We start from the raw sequence: 17,331 nt of genomic DNA on the forward strand, positions 1-17,331 counted from the left end.
TTATAAATATACATGTACATATGTATATATATTTAAATATGTGTAAATGCGACTTGTATAGCTTACTATAGGATCATATTGAACATTAACAATCATAAAACAAACTTGTATATTAAACAATTACTGGGGGCAGGACAAGCCAAGGTCTAAGCTGTCAGTCGTGGTCAGGCACGGTTCTAATTGGGTGGGGATCGGTGGGGATAAACAACGTAGTTACATTACGTCATCACGCACAGATCCTAACTGTCCTTGAAGGTATAACATAGGCAAGATGGTCGCATATTGGAGACAGGCAGGCCTCAGGTAAAAAAATATATATAATATACATTTGCAGATTTCACTTTGTGCTGAGTGTTAACCACGTTATTCTATTTAAGGTTTTGGCTTGATAACGTGGTACTTTAAAAAGTCCCTGTAGCTATTCTGTCTATTATATAACTGAGCAGGCAACATAGCTAACAAACGATAGTAGCTTTAGCTAGCTTTAAATCCCATATGTTTAACTTAGGATGCTTACGTTAGCCGATAACCCTCCGAAATATGACTCTGCATCGTATAATGCATAGGATACATTACTTGTTTTTTAAGAAGCAGTTGTGTTTTTTGGAGGTCAGCAGTGTCCTTTAGCATGCGGCTAACAAATGTGTCCTCTCTCTGCAGCTACATCCGCTTCTCGTCTATCTGCGCCACCGCACTGCGGGCTGCGATGAAGCCGGAGCTCAAAGCCGAGGCGCTGAAGGCCGCGGAGTCCAGCGTCAAAGTCTACAAAGCTAAAGTAGCAGCATGTAAGTGCATTAAACAATAAGTAAACGACAACAGAGATGACAGCAAATACATGCACCATGGCCTCTAAATGTTTGAAGGAGAGGCAGCTGCCTGTGACATTGAATGTTGACCCAGGTTACTTGTGTGGAGGAAGTATGTATAGCATTGAGCTTATAGCAATCCACCATTCCAATTTACGAGAATTAGAAGCTACTATATCCTATGCAGTACAGTAGTGACGGTGTCCTTTCTTATTTGCTTAATAGCCCCTTTCAGAGAGGTGTATACGGATTAATACAATGGAGATATGTGAAATTGGAGTGGGACTCCCTTAACAGCTATATGAAACGTAGGGGTCCGAGACACTAAGCAAATAGTATACAACGCGTATAGATCTGAACAAAGTCTCACGAACTACATGACGCATACAGCTTATTAAACACATACTGGACTGAATTGAACTAAACATCAGTAAATAGGCAAGAAACAATCAATATAGGGATATGGAAATAAGTTTGATTTAAATGAATTTCAGAATAGATATTATGCTAGTTTATTTGTCACCAGCCGTTTAGAGTATTGAACATTTGTATTACAAACTACTGGCTTGCGCTCTCGGAAAACCAACAGGACATTTTCATACTGTAAAACACAATTCATACATGTGGACCTTTTCATAAGTTTGTATTGATATTGGAATAATATTGCTGCTCATAATTTCACTGTACCCAATGTATTTATATGCTATGAGTATTTCAACCTAAAACATATGTTCTGGATGCATTGTTTTGGAAACGGGCATATGTTTATTTATGCAAAATCACAACCTCAAATGAACTATTAATTGGACTGTTTGAATAAAACCTATAACACAGTCTTATCTCATGCTTAAGTCTTTACCAAGACAAGGTCATTGTTTCAGTGTACTTAACATTTTCGAATTATTTAAAAATCAATAGTGCATAAACCTTTATAATAACATCTTAAGTGATACCCAACCTACCTTACATTTAATGGTGTTACACCCATGGAAGTGTCTGCCAGACATTATTGCTCTCAACCCGTCTTTGCACCCCTACTTTGCAAGTAGATCAACTTCAAACCTTCAGTCACTGATATGAATGATGCCTTTGTTCTGTCTGGGATGCAAAATAATTTTCATGAGGACATATTTTCAGTAATGTTTCTGTACTTTCTTTGTTTCCCTCCAGGATTTGAGAATCCGATGTTGATAGTTTCCCCATGAGTTGTGAGGTCCTTTATTGTCCTGTCCTGCACACCGCAGAGAAGAAAGATGGATGACATCAAGATGACGTGGATGAAATTCCTCTTTCATTTGTAATTTAAATTGTATTAAAGATGAATATCGGAAATACATTTGGTTTCCTTGTATTCTTGCACTTCCAGAACTGCACAAAGAGACACTGGAACATTTGTCTATAAGAATCTTTATTTTGGTATAAATAAATCAGTGCAGTAGTTTACATGCTATTTACAGAGGTATGTGTGTGTGTTAACCATGAGTTTATCAATGGTATGTTGAGCTTTTGATGATCCTGCCAGAATCTGAGTTGGGGAATACTGTTCTAGTAAAAACCTGAATCCAAAATCATCAGAAATGCAAATGCATGCATTGCCATGTGGGCTGGAAGTAAAAAAACACTGGCACGCTTTCATTGTTTTACTGTAACCAAATGTAATTGGTGTTATATTTTAGTGACTTTAAAAGTATTCTGAAACATGTCATTGTTGATTTTCTGTATGATAGAAATGTACTCCTTTAGCTTTTTGCTAGGAATTGTAGTGTTGGTTAACTAACAGATCATTGTTTCAATTAGTGAAACTGATCACATGTGATAATTTTTTTTTTTTATAGAAGCGCTTTAAAAGATGCTCTGCTTTTTTTTTTACCCAAAGGTCATAATGGGACTCACAATCTCGCTCAGATATTCAGCAGATTGATTACAACTGGATCATTTATTACAGGTTCCACCTGCTGCTAATTTTAATACAAATAAAGGACATTACTGCACCAACGGTTATTTGCTCTAATACATCCATTTTGAGTGATGGGTGTGCAGGCGTGACCCTAGCGGTCTTTCTTTTCTCTGGTCATCTTGATCATGGTCTCCGGCGATCGGTAGAGGAAGATGAGTTTCTCAAACAGCGTCTCCTCCAGCTCCATCTCTCCCGTCTCCCGGACAACGAAGATGTCCGTGCAGAGCTTCAGGACCCGGTCCACACACGGCAGCTCCTCAAACATGATGGACCTGGAGATCCCGTTGAAGAACTCCCTGACAAACTTTCCGACGACCAGCACCACCGACATGTACAGACCCACGATGCTGTGAGGGAGGGGGGGCAGAGACAGGACATGTTCAATATGTTTATGTGAGAGATCTCACTGTGAAACCACAAGAGCCAATCTAACCAACAAAAGTTTTAATTTAAGGCAATTTATCAATATATGTTATGGGAACAAAACAAAGGGTGCATAACAGTCTAATCTACTTGTAATGTAGGCATCTTGTTGGGATAGGAGCGGCCGTACCTTTTGCTTTATTTGAAATGATTCAAAGGCTTTCACATGCAACAGCTACAGCGTAGTTGTTGGCAAAGAATATCTAAAGAACCAGACTTCCCCAACAAAACAACACACAATTATACTTGAGACATAATACAAAAGAAAATAAATAAAGCAACCAAAGGAAATGCAGGAATAATTAAAATATATACACAGACAATGGATTAAGTACATAAGTTATGAGTAACGTTTTACTGTCAAAATGCAGGTAATGCTTTAACCTCCTGATCAAAGTGTATTGAATGGTTCTGACCTGCACCTTAGTGTGCGTGCACACACACACACACACACACACACACACACACACACACGACCCCCCCCCCTTTGCTGTTTCATTTTATTATTATTATTATTTGTATGTACTTATCTTTTCATGTCTATTTCACTATTATTATTTTTATTGATCTCTTTTTGTACTTTATTACTATATTTTTTTCTTCTAGTGTTGGCTATGTAGATACAGCTAAATGAAAATGGAAAAACTGTTGACCAAAATGTGAACATGTATGTATAATGAAATCTGAAATAAAAACTAAGTTTAAAAAAAAAAAAAAGCAGGTGACGTACCCGTGTCCGGCCAGAAAGCCCAGACTGGAGGGGCTGACTTTATCGCTGATCACCACGATCTCTATGCTGTGGCACTTGTGGTGGGAGTATGCGACGACGGGGGAGCATTCCTCCACCACCCACCACTGGTCAGCCCCTTTCTCTGAGCCTGAGTGCACCTGCTCCAGCTTCACTGACATGGGTCTGAAGAAGGACAGCGCCTGCACCTCCGGGCGCTCCGAGTACCCTGAAGGGAAAACACGAGACGGATTAATTAAACTGTATGTTTTCAACAAGCTTTGATCAAATGAGCTTGCCTTTATCTAAGATGGATGCCTTTGGATATTATAAGTTTAATGCAGTAATAATTGATAAAGGATAAATATAAAATAGGCTGTCACAATGAGGTGGTTAAAATCAGAGCCATCCACCACTATATCGATAAAATAACACACTAAATATATATATAATATGGAAAGGTAATTTTACCTCCAAGTAAAGTAAAACAAAAATAGTCTATAGGATCAGACTCAAGTGGACTTGATTTATATAATTGTATCTAACAGCACACACTTTATTTGTATTTTTGTAATTTCCAAGGTGGAAGCGTCCCATGTTCATTTGTAAATAATTCAAGCTAATGTATAAATAGAAAATAATGTAGGAAGAGCCAGGCTGTAAAATGGTTCTCAAATGTACCGCTAATATTTTTGTTTTAATTGTGCACAATGCTATATGCTTTGAGTAATACCGATACAAAATAAAATAATAAATGTAAAAGGAATAGTTTCCCCCAAAACACCTGCAGGATGGTCTGTGCACAAAAAGCTGCAACTTACCCACTTTCATGCTTTTTGCCATTTTGGACTCGGCTCCTCTGTTACCTCTGATGAACTTCGGCAGCAGAGAATGAATGAGCCTACGGGACAGAAAAACACGTTAAACACTTTTCAGGACACATTCTGTGCCCCTCCATTTCAACAACTAGTCTATTCAGAGTAAATCTTAGTTAGAACGATTAACAGCATGATTGTTTGATTTAATTTCTCACATTATCATTTATAGTATGTAAAGTGTGTGCGTGCTACTCACACAGGTTTGCTGCTGCTGTTGCCTTGGAGCATGTGGATGATCCCTTCTCTCAAAGCTTGGTCCTCAAACTTCACAGTGTGTTCTCCCACCGTCTCTACAACCATTGAGATGGACGTGTTCCTGAAGGAAGGAGAGCAGCATTAAGGGCCAAAGTGTACACGCTGCAATGTGCATCTGTTCGAATTCCAGATGCTTGAGTACTCAAAGTACTTCCTATTCTGATATGTAAAACAATAAAGGGTTCACAAACTGACCAAAATCCAGAAAACACAGGAAGTAATAAATATAATTGAGGTTTACATTTTAGAAAAATATATTTAGTAAATATCCATACTTAGGAATTTATTTCAAACCAGTTAATGTACACATTTTATACAATGATTTGTATAACCATTAAAACCTACAACGAGATATACAAGCCCACTGGATCTGCAAATGCACGCGTGCACGAACACACACACACACACACACACACACACTGACCTGAGCAGCGACCAGCGTAAGGTCATGTATACGTGAGTGGAGTTGCTGAGCTCCTGTATCATGGCGGCTCGACTGGCCGGGCTGATGCTCCACAGCAGACTGGCATCGCTCTTGATCTTAGCCACGATGATGTCGTCTGCACCGTAGTTCATTATGAACTGCATCGCCGACTGGAAAGAGTGATATTATTTTAACAACAGTTCTATAATAATAATTTTAAATGAAAATTAGAAACTCAACCTAAACTTGATTACTTGTAGTTGTTTAGAAACTTTAGATGACAGAATGCATGTAAAGAAAATGTATGTTATTAATCTGATTGTGCTATTAGCAAAATACCATATTCATTGCAGCAAATTTGTGAAATAAAACCCCTGACGTTACTGTCTTCATATCCTACATAAAATCCTGCCTGGATACATTAAAATAATGCACGGACTATTCTGTTGTGAATGAATGCGAAAAATGCCTTGTTGAAAGATGCTTTACAATAAAGGTGTTGCTTATGCTACTTAACTATTTATCCACCAGGGGGAGCCACACTGTTACTTGTGTATGTCTCTGCATACAGCAGTGCCTTCTCCTGACCTTCAAATATTAATTACTTATTTTGAAAACACGTCTGCCTCCTGTGGCAACACAATCTGTCTCATTAAAAAATAATTAAAAACCCATATTTAAAGAAAAGATACCATAAGAGTGTACAATTTTAACATTTATTTTTCTGGTGTTTTAAAGTAAGTTAAATCTTACTGGATGGGTTGCGTAGACTTTGGTGAGTCGGTTGAATCCAGCTTCTGTGTACGGAACCAAGTTCTGCTCCTGGGCGGTCATGGTGAACAGAGGCTGTGGAAACACAATCAGACACACAGAGTAAAACATACACTCACACTGGAGATGGACAAGTACTGTCCCCTGACCCGCACAGATAGAGGACAAGTAAAAAACGTGATTGCTGGTATGAACCATATCTTGACAAATGATGGATTGCCAATGCAGATTTGTGCAGAAATTCATGGTTCACAGAGGAGGATGTACCTTACTATATTTGGTGATCCTCTGACTTTCTTTCTAGTGCCACCATGAGAGTGTAATTGGACAGAGACCATGTTACACTTGCTGAACATCGGCATTTTTACTTGTTAGCATTAAGCTCAAAACAGTAAAGACGTGTACACCACATTCATTGCTGTAGACTCAAGTGTTTGACTTTCACTCACAAGACACCACACTTGCATTATTTTGCTGTAGTCCTTAAAGCTAAAAGCAACTTTGCTGTTTAGAAAGAATCCCTAGCTGAACATAAGCAGCCAGCTAGGTTCAATGTTTTAGAATATAAGTACAACAACTCTAAAAGTTGAGAATTTAGCACACAGTTCGGTGTCCTCGTCTCCATGCTGACCTCGTATCCTGCGATGCTGAGCTGGATGGAGACCTCCACCGGGGGGTTGTTCACTCCGGCTGCCGACTGGACCAGCGACATGAAGAGGAGCGGGAACCAGATGATGCTGATGAGAGCGAAGATGATGAATCCTCCCATCCCGTATTTCACCACCTTCTTCTTCTTCTGACCCGGAGTGTGGGGGTATTTCTGGAAGAATAAAACATATTAATATTAGTTACTTCCTGTCATCTTAGACGTTTTTATACAGCATTTTTACATAAAGGATAAAGGATAACACTAAAATTAAATTTTAAATTAGAATATGGATGATAGTTTCTGTCTGAAAACAAGAGTACAGGAGTTAAATAAGGCAACAAGCCCTGCAGAAATTCATATTGTAAAATCATATTGTAATTTTAAAGCTTTAAAAGTCAGAGGTGCAGCGAGTAGTGCACTATCAATTACTTTCTCGGACTCCCTCCAGCACTTGAGGATGAAAATGTTTGCATAGATGTCTTCAACACAGATCCAGCTGGAGAGGGACAGAGTGGTGTCGGTCCAGACCCAGTCCATCACGGCCCTGAGCTCTGTCAGGAAGGGAACCAAACGGAACCTGGAGCAGGACCCGAGTAAAGGATTTTTTAAGGGAAATTAAGGATTTTATTCAGTTTATTTGGTCAAATTCACCATAAAAACTATCCTTAAGATTAAATGCCTAACAGAGAACAATTCAAATACACTCTGAAGACTCTATCAAGAGTATTTAAAGTTTTAAAATTGTGTCTCATTCAATACAATTACAATAACTGCATGCGTAACAGAGTTATTTGTATAAGGCCAGTAACCATTTTCTTACCCCTGGAAGAGGAAGAGGTTCAGGTAGTTGTAGTTTTTGGTGAGGAAGTTGCCCAGGATCTGGTTTGGGTAGCCACATTTGATCTGGTAGGCAGACAGGCCGAAGTAGATACACTTCACAAAGTACCAGAGCTGAGCAATAGAGTTCCTGTTGAACCTCCTGTGGGGCGAAAAAGACATGATGAGATACTGAAAGAAAAACACAGTGAATGTGCACTTTCATGTTTCATGAAAAAAAACACTGTCTGTTTAATTTGGTCACAATCCTATTTTATCTTATAATCAAAGCAATTAAAACACAATTTGAAAGAAAATGATTTCATTTATTTTTAGTTGTGTATCCCAGCTAGCAGGGAACATTCTCACAACTTTGGCTAACGTTACATACAGGTTCTAATAATGTTTTAAAGAAACGTTTTAATATTATGTTCAAAGAACCTTTTTAGGATGTTTATCATTTTAAATAATGTTCCTATAAGTTTTAAGGTTAACTAAGACATAACGTTGTAACTGCAACATCCAGAGGATGTTTTGAGGATGTTATTGAGGCCTGAGATGATAGAAAGTATTTTTATAAAACGTTGCTTTAATGTGATATGTTAACAAAGGTGGAACGTTTTGCCTGCAACATTCTAAGGATGTGTTTTGGACGTGGTTGGGGTAATATATTATAGATGTTCTTTTATAAAACGTTCCCTCAATGTTACATGATGATAACAAAAGAAGAACATTTTCAAAACAACATTCAGAAAATGTTTTCAGGTGGCCTGAGATGACAGAACGTTTTTTTTTTTTTTTTTTTTAATAGGTTTTCAGGAGGTTATTCTTTTTTTCTAAAACATTCCTGTGATGCGAAATATTAACACGGTCATCGTCAACGTCAGATTTATTTGTAGAGCGCTTTAAAAAACAAACCTGGTTTGTGCCAAAGTGCTTTACAACAAACAGAATTGAGCAGAAGTTGTCATAAAACACAAGTTGTTGCATTTGTTTGAAAAGGATGTTTTAAAAAATCTGATGTCACCACATTGTCCTTTTGAAAAAAACAAACAAGCACGTAATTCATAAGCTGTAAGCAGATATTGCATGTTTGCGATGGCATGTGTGAGTTCCCAGCTAGACATTTTTGGTTCTAAAAACATTCATTGTTCTAGGAATGTTTTCAGTGGGAAGTTTTATTTTGGTTCCTAGAATGTTCTTCTGAAAGGTAGGATAACGTTCTCTAAAAACATTCTTACATTTTTGGTGATAACTTTCTTAAGATGTTTTTGATAAGATTGTTCGAACATTATGCCCTACTATTCTTAAAATGTTTTCGTTGTTTATGCACATGTCTCTATTGTTATATTGATAGAATAACACTTAGAAAACCAATTAGGTTTATTTGTATCATGACAAAAGCCACTTTTAGTCGCCACGAGTACCGGCGATTAACGTTGGTAGAACTCTCCGGCAGCCGAGTTGGTGCATTTGCATAATGGAGTGCATTGAGACAATGAATAGGACGTATAAAAACGAATTTGCATGCCAATATTCACTCACATGCACTTATAATCACACTAAGGTATGTAGGTCCACAGTATTCATAATATCATATGTGTAAAATATCAAATAATAATCTTTTTAATAATTAATAATTTTTCTGACTATAAAGGTTGGGTCTCATATGTAGGTTCTAACTGTTAGATAAGCTATCTGGCCGTGTGTGGTTTGTGAGGGCTGCGTATAAACAGTGTCCGCTGTTTATGAATAGTGGATACAAATCGTTATTGCACTCTTTAGATTTGAGACCAACAGACATATAGAGGAACGGACCGACTGTCACTGTACGTCCCTGAAGCCCCTGTATGTGTTTGTTTCTACTGTGTATCTCTCTCCCTACCTAGAATGTTTTTAGAGAACGTTATCCTACCTTTCAGAAGAACATTCTGGGAACCAAACTAAAACTTCCCGCTGAAAACATTCCTAGAACAGTGAATGGTAACATTCTCAGAATGTTTTTAGAACCAAACATTTCTAGCTGGGATGACGCCTGCACACTTAGAAATAAGGACTCAGTCTCAATGTAAATATTATTATAATCATTCTTAAAATGAATAATCTAAAAGTCTAACAAATGAATGAACTGAATGAGCAGAATGACCTCTCAGTGACGCCCGGGAGGATGAAGAACATCCAGAAGTGTATGCCGAACACCAGCACCACCTGGAAAACACACTTTCCCAGCAGGGACTTCTTCAGGTAGAGGGCCCGGTCCACTATCATGGTACCAAACTGCATGAGCAGCATGACCAGGAAGGCCTCTGGCACCTGGTCCTCCGACAGAGACTCTGAGATGTCGGCCGCTGAAGAATATTTCTACAGAGACCAAGATCAGTGTGTTAGTGTCATACTATAACAGGCACTTTAAGTGTGTGTACTGAGGAAGACTCTTACTCCAAAAGCCGAGTATCCATATATCGTGACGATGAAGTTGACTACATCGATGAGGAACATGAGAGCGTAGACGTCACACACAGGACTGTAGTCTGGGTGGATGATGTCATAGAAGAACTGTCTTATGGGTAAGTAAATGTGAAGGGCGCTGTGGATGAAACATATGCAATGTTAAAACACACTTTTCTAAGCTGTAAAATTGATATGCTAGCTGTTAAAAGAAATGGTGACATATCTAAAATGTCACGAGGTGGTTACACTTCTATGATGGCAGCTTTGGCCTGCAGCATCCTCTCTTTGATCTGCTGTCGGATCCTCTGCTTCCTGGTCAGAGGAATCTTGTTTCGCTGTCCTCTCTTCTTCATGCTCCGCTGCTTTTTCGGCTTCCCCTCTCCAGTGAAAAAGAAAAGAGAAAGAAAGAAATGTAAGGAAGGTGAGGTAAAAAAATGTTTTTAGAAATCTCTATGTTTTAATCCCTGCAACCAGATGAGTAAAACCTGCCTTCCAAATCACAACATGTGCTTACAGAATACTTAATTTGGTTTATACTAAATACTAGATATAAGATCCTTGCATGAGTTTACTTATATAAAAAGTTTAAACTGCTAATGGAGTATTATTTTTAACATTGTAGTATTGTTAGTGGGAGGCTATGGCTCAGTGTGCTGGACTTCACTAATCAGGGGGTAGCAGTCAGCATGTCGTTGTGTCCCTGGGCAAGACACTTCACCCCAAATTGTTCCTGTGGGGATTGTCCACAGTACTGAATGTATGTAAGTCGCTTTGGATAAAAGCGTCTAACAAATGACATGTAATGTAAGTTTTACATGCACAGGGTTCTTTTAAATAAAGCGATACACATATGCATTATTAAGTACCGTAGGTAAATTAAGGAATATATAAATATTACAGCATGGCTACTGCATGCCAAAAATATAGAGAGTCCTAAATCAAAAAATATAGAAAACTAAATGCACTATATGGAAACAATATGGTCACTATAAAATAGAAACTCACTACACAGCACTATCGGATATATAACTCCCTGTAGGAAGATTACAGTACCGTATTGAATTAATATAAATGCCTAGTAGACAAGGAGAGTAGGTCACTAAATGTAAGCTGCTATTCAGTATCACTGACTCATTTGAATTTCCTTTTAGGCAATAATGATGTGACAGCAGATACAATTACACAAACAGTATCTGCTGTTGTTTATACATTACAAAACCCAATGGTTAACTGTGAAGAGAAAGGGTTTTGTTAACCATGGGACCATAGAAAAAAATACAATAAAAAAAGGAAACATTTTACAGTGGATTCTCTTAAACTGGTCAGATTTAGATTTAAGTTTAGTTCACCCTGAATTGCTCCTGTGGGTATTGTCCACAGTATTACATGTCTAACATGTGTTTTATGTAATGTAAACTATTTGAGCCCTTGCAAAAGCACTAAAATAAATACCATGAATTATTATTATTATTATTATTAAATATTTTACCATCAGATTCTGCTGAGTCGCCTTTCCTCCGTCTGCAGAACAGGGAGGTGGTGGAGGCCTGGATAGGGAGGAACTTCAGCCGGCGTTTAGATCTATCACTGCTGCCCGTCTTATCTCCTCCTGTCATCTTCTTCCTGTCCACTTTCTTCTTCATCTTCTTGAAAAAATCTGGCATCTCCACCTCTTTGTTGTCCCACAGCCCGTGGCACTGCGCAGTCATGGACACAACAATTATTTTAACCTGATAAACTAGCTGAATTAAAACAATGCTGATGGTCCCCTACTGGACATACAGCAGCATGCAGGTGGGTTTATTTGAATGAGCAGATCATGATTACCTTGAGAATGGAGCGGTGGAAGAACAGAGCGAGCAGCTGGATGAGGTCGAAGAGGACGTAGCCGTCTTTCTTCTCCACCCCGATGATGTTGGGCAGGGCGAAGGGCTGCTCTGCGTTGATGCCTCGGTACGCAGAGGTGGTCCAGGGGAAGAAACCAAACTGGAAGAAGTACTTCACCACAACAGTCAGCTGAGAGAAACACAAAAAGAGTTCTGCATCAGGAATCAGCTAGAAACTATCGATCAGATAATGTTTTCCCAAGAACAAAATGTAGTTTCTGTTTTCTGCACGTGACAATTAATCAGACTCGACTCAGCTCTTTCTGTAGCCATGTCTTAAGCTTTTTCCACCAAGTATGGGAGGGTCAACATGCACCTTTACACATATTTGCGTACATTTAATCTAAGAAAGAAGTCACAGTCTCATGTTTACTAAAACTATAATAAAATGCAGATAAGATGAATAATCAAGTTTAATTCAACAAAACTTAAGGCTTTTGATAATACATGTATTGGTGTCTGGTGTCAATTTGTTCTAAAAACAATATCCCACCAAATTATGACCCCTCACATTTGAATATTATGTCAAACACAGCACACAACAGAGTGTAATATTAACCTACTGTACCTCGGTGTAGATGATGGCGGTCATCCAGAAGCGCTTGGTGGGCCGGGGCACGGACAGCATGGCCCAGAGGAAGATGAGGATGGGCAGGATGAGCGAGAGGAAGGACGCCGTCACGATGTGGTTCAGGATGATGACAAAGTAGCACAGCATCTCTGACTTGGACACCATGGTGTTGTAGAGGGCGAACAGCAGCTTCAGCGGCCGCGGCAACGTCACGAAAAACTTATCCGACTCTGAGATCTCATCATTCTCAAACATACTACAGCCAGGAGGGGAGGGAAGGAAAGACAGAAATTATAATACTGCCATTAGTGATGCCACAAAGCAACTTGTTTCTCCTACCAAAGATTAAACATGCTTTCTCGTGTGTACTGACTTGTTGAGCAGCAGCTCGCTGGCGGTGAGGTTCCTGGTTTCACTCAGAGGTCGGGGGGATCCCAAGAGGTTGATGCTCTTCTCTCCATCACTCTCCCTTAAACTCAGTGAGGTGCATTCTGGGTAATCTGCACATTCATATACTTCTCTCAGAGACGTTTTCTCGTTCAGCTCTTCTCCCTCCACCTCATGGTCCACCTCTCGTGGTCCCTCTTCCTCCTCTTCCTCCATCTCTTCTTGTTCTCGCTCAAGTCTTGTCTCAGCCTCCATTTCCTCCTCATCTTCCTCGTCTTGTTTGTGCCCTTCTATTTTAGGGGCGCCATCTTCACAACTTTTGAGACAAGGAGAAACACAGGGACATTTAAGGTCAATAATCTAGGACATTATTTAGTGAAATGGTTTCTGCCAGGTTTGAAAGACTTTTAAGGAATTCTAGATTTACTATAAACAACGTTCTTGCATCTTTGCACCTATTATAACAACTAATTATTTCATATATGATTGAATTTGATAATTAAATGAATAATTTTGTTCGTAAAATGTCATAACAATTTTAAAAATGTCAAACACCGTTTGATTTCTTCAAATGTCTTGTTTTGCCAGTCCAAAACCCAAATATATTAGTTGAATACGATGTTAAACAGAGAAAATTGATGAAATCTCCATATTTAAAAGCCTGTAAAAAGCTATCTTTAATTTAACACAAGGTTTCATAATTCAATTAATACATTTAAAATTATACATACACATTATATATTACATTTTAGTCTAACAAATCAATAACTTTAAAAAACTGCAGTAAATGATATACTTGTTACGTCAAATTATCAAGGGGACACATGTAAATCAGGAACTTAAGTATTTTCTTTATGCTGACCGGGGTCCCGAGCTAAATAAAAGTGAATGACCTCTGCCGTCTAATCGTTGCAGCTCAAGTACATGTATGTACTCGCATGAATAATTTAAACCGAGAAAGAGGTGCTCAAACTGTGAAGCACACTTTCCAGACAATTATATTGATTACTTTTTTTAATCTTTATTTATTTATATATATGTTTAAAAGTGTATTTAACAGGGTTGCACATTAATAAACATTAGTGTAAATAAACAAAGTGGCTATTTTTCATCTGTAGAACCTGGACAGATGTTTAAAAGTCACCCTAATAGCAAATATAGGATAGGCCAGACTGGCCAGTTAAGAAAAACATTAAAAGCATACATATCAGTAAGTAAAGACTTCTCCCTGACCTTGGTGAAAGTTCAACAGTCTCAAAGGTGGTCAGGTCGATGTTGGCTGTCCTCAGGAGCCTGCGTCTGAGCTGGTCAGCAGCAGGAGACACAGCGGGGGGGTCGTCCAGCTCCTCCAGGGTCGGCTGCCGGGAGCCGAGCAGCGTCTCGTCCGTCATACAGCTGAGGAAGAGGAGCAGAGAGATAATAATAATAATAATATCTTATTCAGGTCTTTATTTTGCATATGTATACAGGAAAGAAAATGTGAAAGAGCGACTCTGTGTCCAGTACCTGGAGACGCTGCTGCCCCAGGACAGTTTGGAGGCTTGGTTCTTCAGCTTAGAATAGGCGTGGGGTGAGGATGGGACATCAGGCGGGGAGGAGGAGGGAGGCAGGTAGTCATCCAGGTCGTCTTGGGAAGAAAGCGTGTTCTGACGGGATATCCAGTTTTCATAAAACTGCTTCACGCTCTTCTGGCTCACCTCTTTACCCTGCAGCGAGGAAGCCACGTGAGTGAGTGAGAATGCACATTATGAGGTTAACATAAATGGGACGCAGCCATCACAATAAAGGGGATATATAAAAACTCAAAGGAAAAAAAATAGCTAGAAGAAATGTTTAGGCGATTTTGTAATTGCAGCACATTTTTAAACGGAAGATATGGAAATACAGATAAAGGAAGATTTTACATATTTAAAAAAATCTCACATAATGAGTGCACATATTTATTTTCAAATTCTGTAAATATTTGCATAAAACTGAGAAACAGACTCACTTTCTGTGTCACAGATGTTAGTCAGGTAAAAGTACCTTAAAGTCAGACCAAATTGTTACTTGGGGATAGAATTTAAAATGATAAAAAAATCTATGGATCGTGTTGAGGCTAAAACTCAAACCCAGTCTTGAATAAACCATCATCAGCTCTCCATCCTTTCCTCTCACCTTCTTCAGCTGCTGGTTGAGTAACGCACGCTCGAAGCGCAGCACCTTGGAAATGTCCAGGCCTTCTTTGCAGAAGGAGTTCAGGCCCTGCGTCAGGTCGTCCAGAAGAGACTTCACAAACACAACGCCGAACTTCAGGGTGCTGACGACACGCTGCAGGATGTTTTCTGTGATCACATGACAAATGTGTTTAGATGTAAGGCTTCCCAGCTTGTTCATATCACAGTTATAACAAATAGAAAGTCATTTAGTCATATTCATTTTACTTGTGGTATAATCCAGTTGAATGCAGGGACTTATGTCTGTTTACCTTTTTCCTCCTCTCCCTCTTCCTCCACAACGCTTTCATCCAGGTCATCCTCACTAGAGTCTGCTCTTTCAATGCCTGGAACAAAGAAAGTGTTATTGTTGAAATATTTCAGCAGGATGTCTGAACAACTTCATTGGTTCCCTCATGGTTCCCTCCTCAGGAGTCATGTGACCTCTTGACCTCTCCTCTGGCTCCAGAATCCCTTTTGAAGGTGTGGTTTACACCAAGGAACCAACACATCTGTCCAACCTGACCTTTTCTCAGGTGCCATATTGCCAACCTTTACACAAGATTATTATGTGATGGACAGAATGAAGCAAAGATGTATTTAATGGCCCTTTTATTTGGAACACTAAGGGCAGAAGAAAACTTTGGAAAAGAAAATGTTTTATCTTATCATCTACTGCATACAGAAAAATATAAGAATTGCTGGGCTTCATAAATTAAGTTATTAAGTTAGCAAAATCAATCAAATGTAGGTAAATTATTATTGATAATTGAATATGCTAAAAGAGCCTACATCACAGCTTTCCATTAACAGAGCTGCATTTATTTTGTAACAAAAAGTGTTGGCATCTCATTCCTCAAATCAGCCAAAAAACGTATGGAAATAAGTTATTGGGCTTTTTCTATCAACTAAGATTTGTCAGAGAATGTTTTCAACATGAATTGACTGTATTTATGTGAAAATCGGGCTAATTAATACATATTAATACTGTGTAGAATTTGGTAAGAAATATTTAAGAAGTACATTATGAGACAAGCACAAAATTCAGGTGTGGGCCATATTCAATTATACTTCAGAATTGGCTGAGGGCCAATTCAAAATGGACCACGGGCCGCCGCTTGGACACCCCTAATGTACTGCGTTTAAATTATCCATATATGTTCATACTACGCAGAGGGTAAACCTTATGATTTGAATAAATGAAGACTACAGGAGGGTTAGATGTGAGAGTCTCTCACCTTGCTCTCTCTGCAGCTCTCTCTTTGCTCTCTTCTTCTCATCTTTCTTTATCTTTTTTTTCTCCTTCTTCAGGTCCTTAAGAGCCGACTTAGAGCTGTTGACCCAGGCGTCGTACGCCAACTGGGAAAAACAAAGACACAAACACACCTCTCAACTAAGGATAACAAAGAAACATCCATCAGTGTTTAAGATCATTTAACATATGGAAAAAACGAAATGTATTCAGCATTCTTTTGTATGTACGCTGTGTTTTTGCTGGCTCTCACCTGGAAAGCAGATTTCTTCTTCGGTGGTGGTTTCTCTTCATTCTTCTCTGTAACGTCCTCCTCTTCCTCCTCACTGTCACTCTCAAACAGGTGGTAGCCACAGTTGTTTTCCACTGCATAAAAAGAGCGATGTCAGAAACTGCAGCACAATGCATACAATGATCCAAAGCTGCTCCAGTGCAGCTCAGAGGCTGAATTCACTGATTTACGGCATAGCCATAGAGTTAAAAACACGTGACAAATAATAGGAGATAGAATGATCAGAAACAGCTCGAAACAGTTTAACATGTTGCCTCTCACCTCCAGGCTGAGACACCCAGGGCTTCCACCATTTTCCGACGTCTTTCTTAGCCTTCTCATCGTCAGCTGGAAAACACAGATCGATCGGTTTAGTTATGTTAGATATAAGCAGGAGTTTTCCCTTTAAATGACAAAGACTCCATTGTTTAATAAACAGTAGAAACAGAAAATGTATTCGTTTTAGTTACCCAGTGTAACCTGCTCCTGATCAGCAGGAAGAGCTGGTTTGTCTGCTGGTCCACCCTTCTGTTTAGATTTGATCTTCTCCATCCTGCAGGAAGATGATAAAGTGGGATATTAAGAGGGGAAGTTGTGTTGGGAGACAGTAGA

General features: G+C 39.0%; 2 protein-coding genes across 2 annotated transcripts in view; one reads left to right on the forward strand and one right to left on the reverse strand.

Annotated features, from left to right (window-relative positions):
- Positions 1-192: 192 nt before the first annotated feature.
- atp5f1e (ATP synthase F1 subunit epsilon) lies at positions 193-2,140 on the forward strand. Its single transcript, XM_034087454.2, has 3 exons — positions 193-303; positions 661-785; positions 1,977-2,140. Coding segments are annotated over exons 1-3 (159 nt in total). The 5' UTR covers positions 193-271; the 3' UTR covers positions 1,979-2,140.
- Positions 2,141-2,817: 677 nt separating this feature from the next.
- The window catches only part of LOC117449821 (piezo-type mechanosensitive ion channel component 2), a 28,623-nt gene continuing 14,109 nt past the window's right edge, over positions 2,818-17,331 (reverse strand). Inside the window, exons 22-45 of the mRNA XM_034087710.1 lie at positions 17,190-17,272; positions 17,002-17,067; positions 16,702-16,814; positions 16,435-16,555; positions 15,469-15,543; positions 15,159-15,325; positions 14,508-14,707; positions 14,235-14,396; positions 12,988-13,317; positions 12,612-12,870; positions 11,985-12,173; positions 11,647-11,854; positions 10,404-10,536; positions 10,146-10,293; positions 9,853-10,067; positions 7,711-7,869; positions 7,320-7,467; positions 6,873-7,061; positions 6,224-6,316; positions 5,471-5,640; positions 4,988-5,107; positions 4,735-4,814; positions 3,917-4,142; positions 2,818-3,110 (exon numbers count right to left, since the gene is read on the reverse strand). Coding sequence (XP_033943601.1) covers positions 2,855-3,110; positions 3,917-4,142; positions 4,735-4,814; positions 4,988-5,107; positions 5,471-5,640; positions 6,224-6,316; positions 6,873-7,061; positions 7,320-7,467; positions 7,711-7,869; positions 9,853-10,067; positions 10,146-10,293; positions 10,404-10,536; positions 11,647-11,854; positions 11,985-12,173; positions 12,612-12,870; positions 12,988-13,317; positions 14,235-14,396; positions 14,508-14,707; positions 15,159-15,325; positions 15,469-15,543; positions 16,435-16,555; positions 16,702-16,814; positions 17,002-17,067; positions 17,190-17,272 — 3,910 coding nt within the window. The 3' untranslated portion in view covers positions 2,818-2,854. The remainder of the gene's footprint in view (positions 3,111-3,916; positions 4,143-4,734; positions 4,815-4,987; positions 5,108-5,470; positions 5,641-6,223; positions 6,317-6,872; positions 7,062-7,319; positions 7,468-7,710; positions 7,870-9,852; positions 10,068-10,145; positions 10,294-10,403; positions 10,537-11,646; positions 11,855-11,984; positions 12,174-12,611; positions 12,871-12,987; positions 13,318-14,234; positions 14,397-14,507; positions 14,708-15,158; positions 15,326-15,468; positions 15,544-16,434; positions 16,556-16,701; positions 16,815-17,001; positions 17,068-17,189; positions 17,273-17,331) is intronic.

The sequence above is a fragment of the Pseudochaenichthys georgianus genome, chromosome 7, assembly GCF_902827115.2.
Source record: "Pseudochaenichthys georgianus chromosome 7, fPseGeo1.2, whole genome shotgun sequence".
NCBI lineage: Eukaryota > Metazoa > Chordata > Actinopteri > Perciformes > Channichthyidae > Pseudochaenichthys > Pseudochaenichthys georgianus.

Excerpts from the sequence above, each read along its gene's own strand:
- atp5f1e (XM_034087454.2), top strand. The coding sequence starts at position 272 with ATGGTCGCATATTGGAGACAGGCAGGCCTCAG. Across the intron at positions 304-660 it reads TGGAGACAGGCAGGCCTCAG|CTACATCCGCTTCTCGTCTA; the intron begins GTAAAAAAATAT and ends CTCTCTCTGCAG.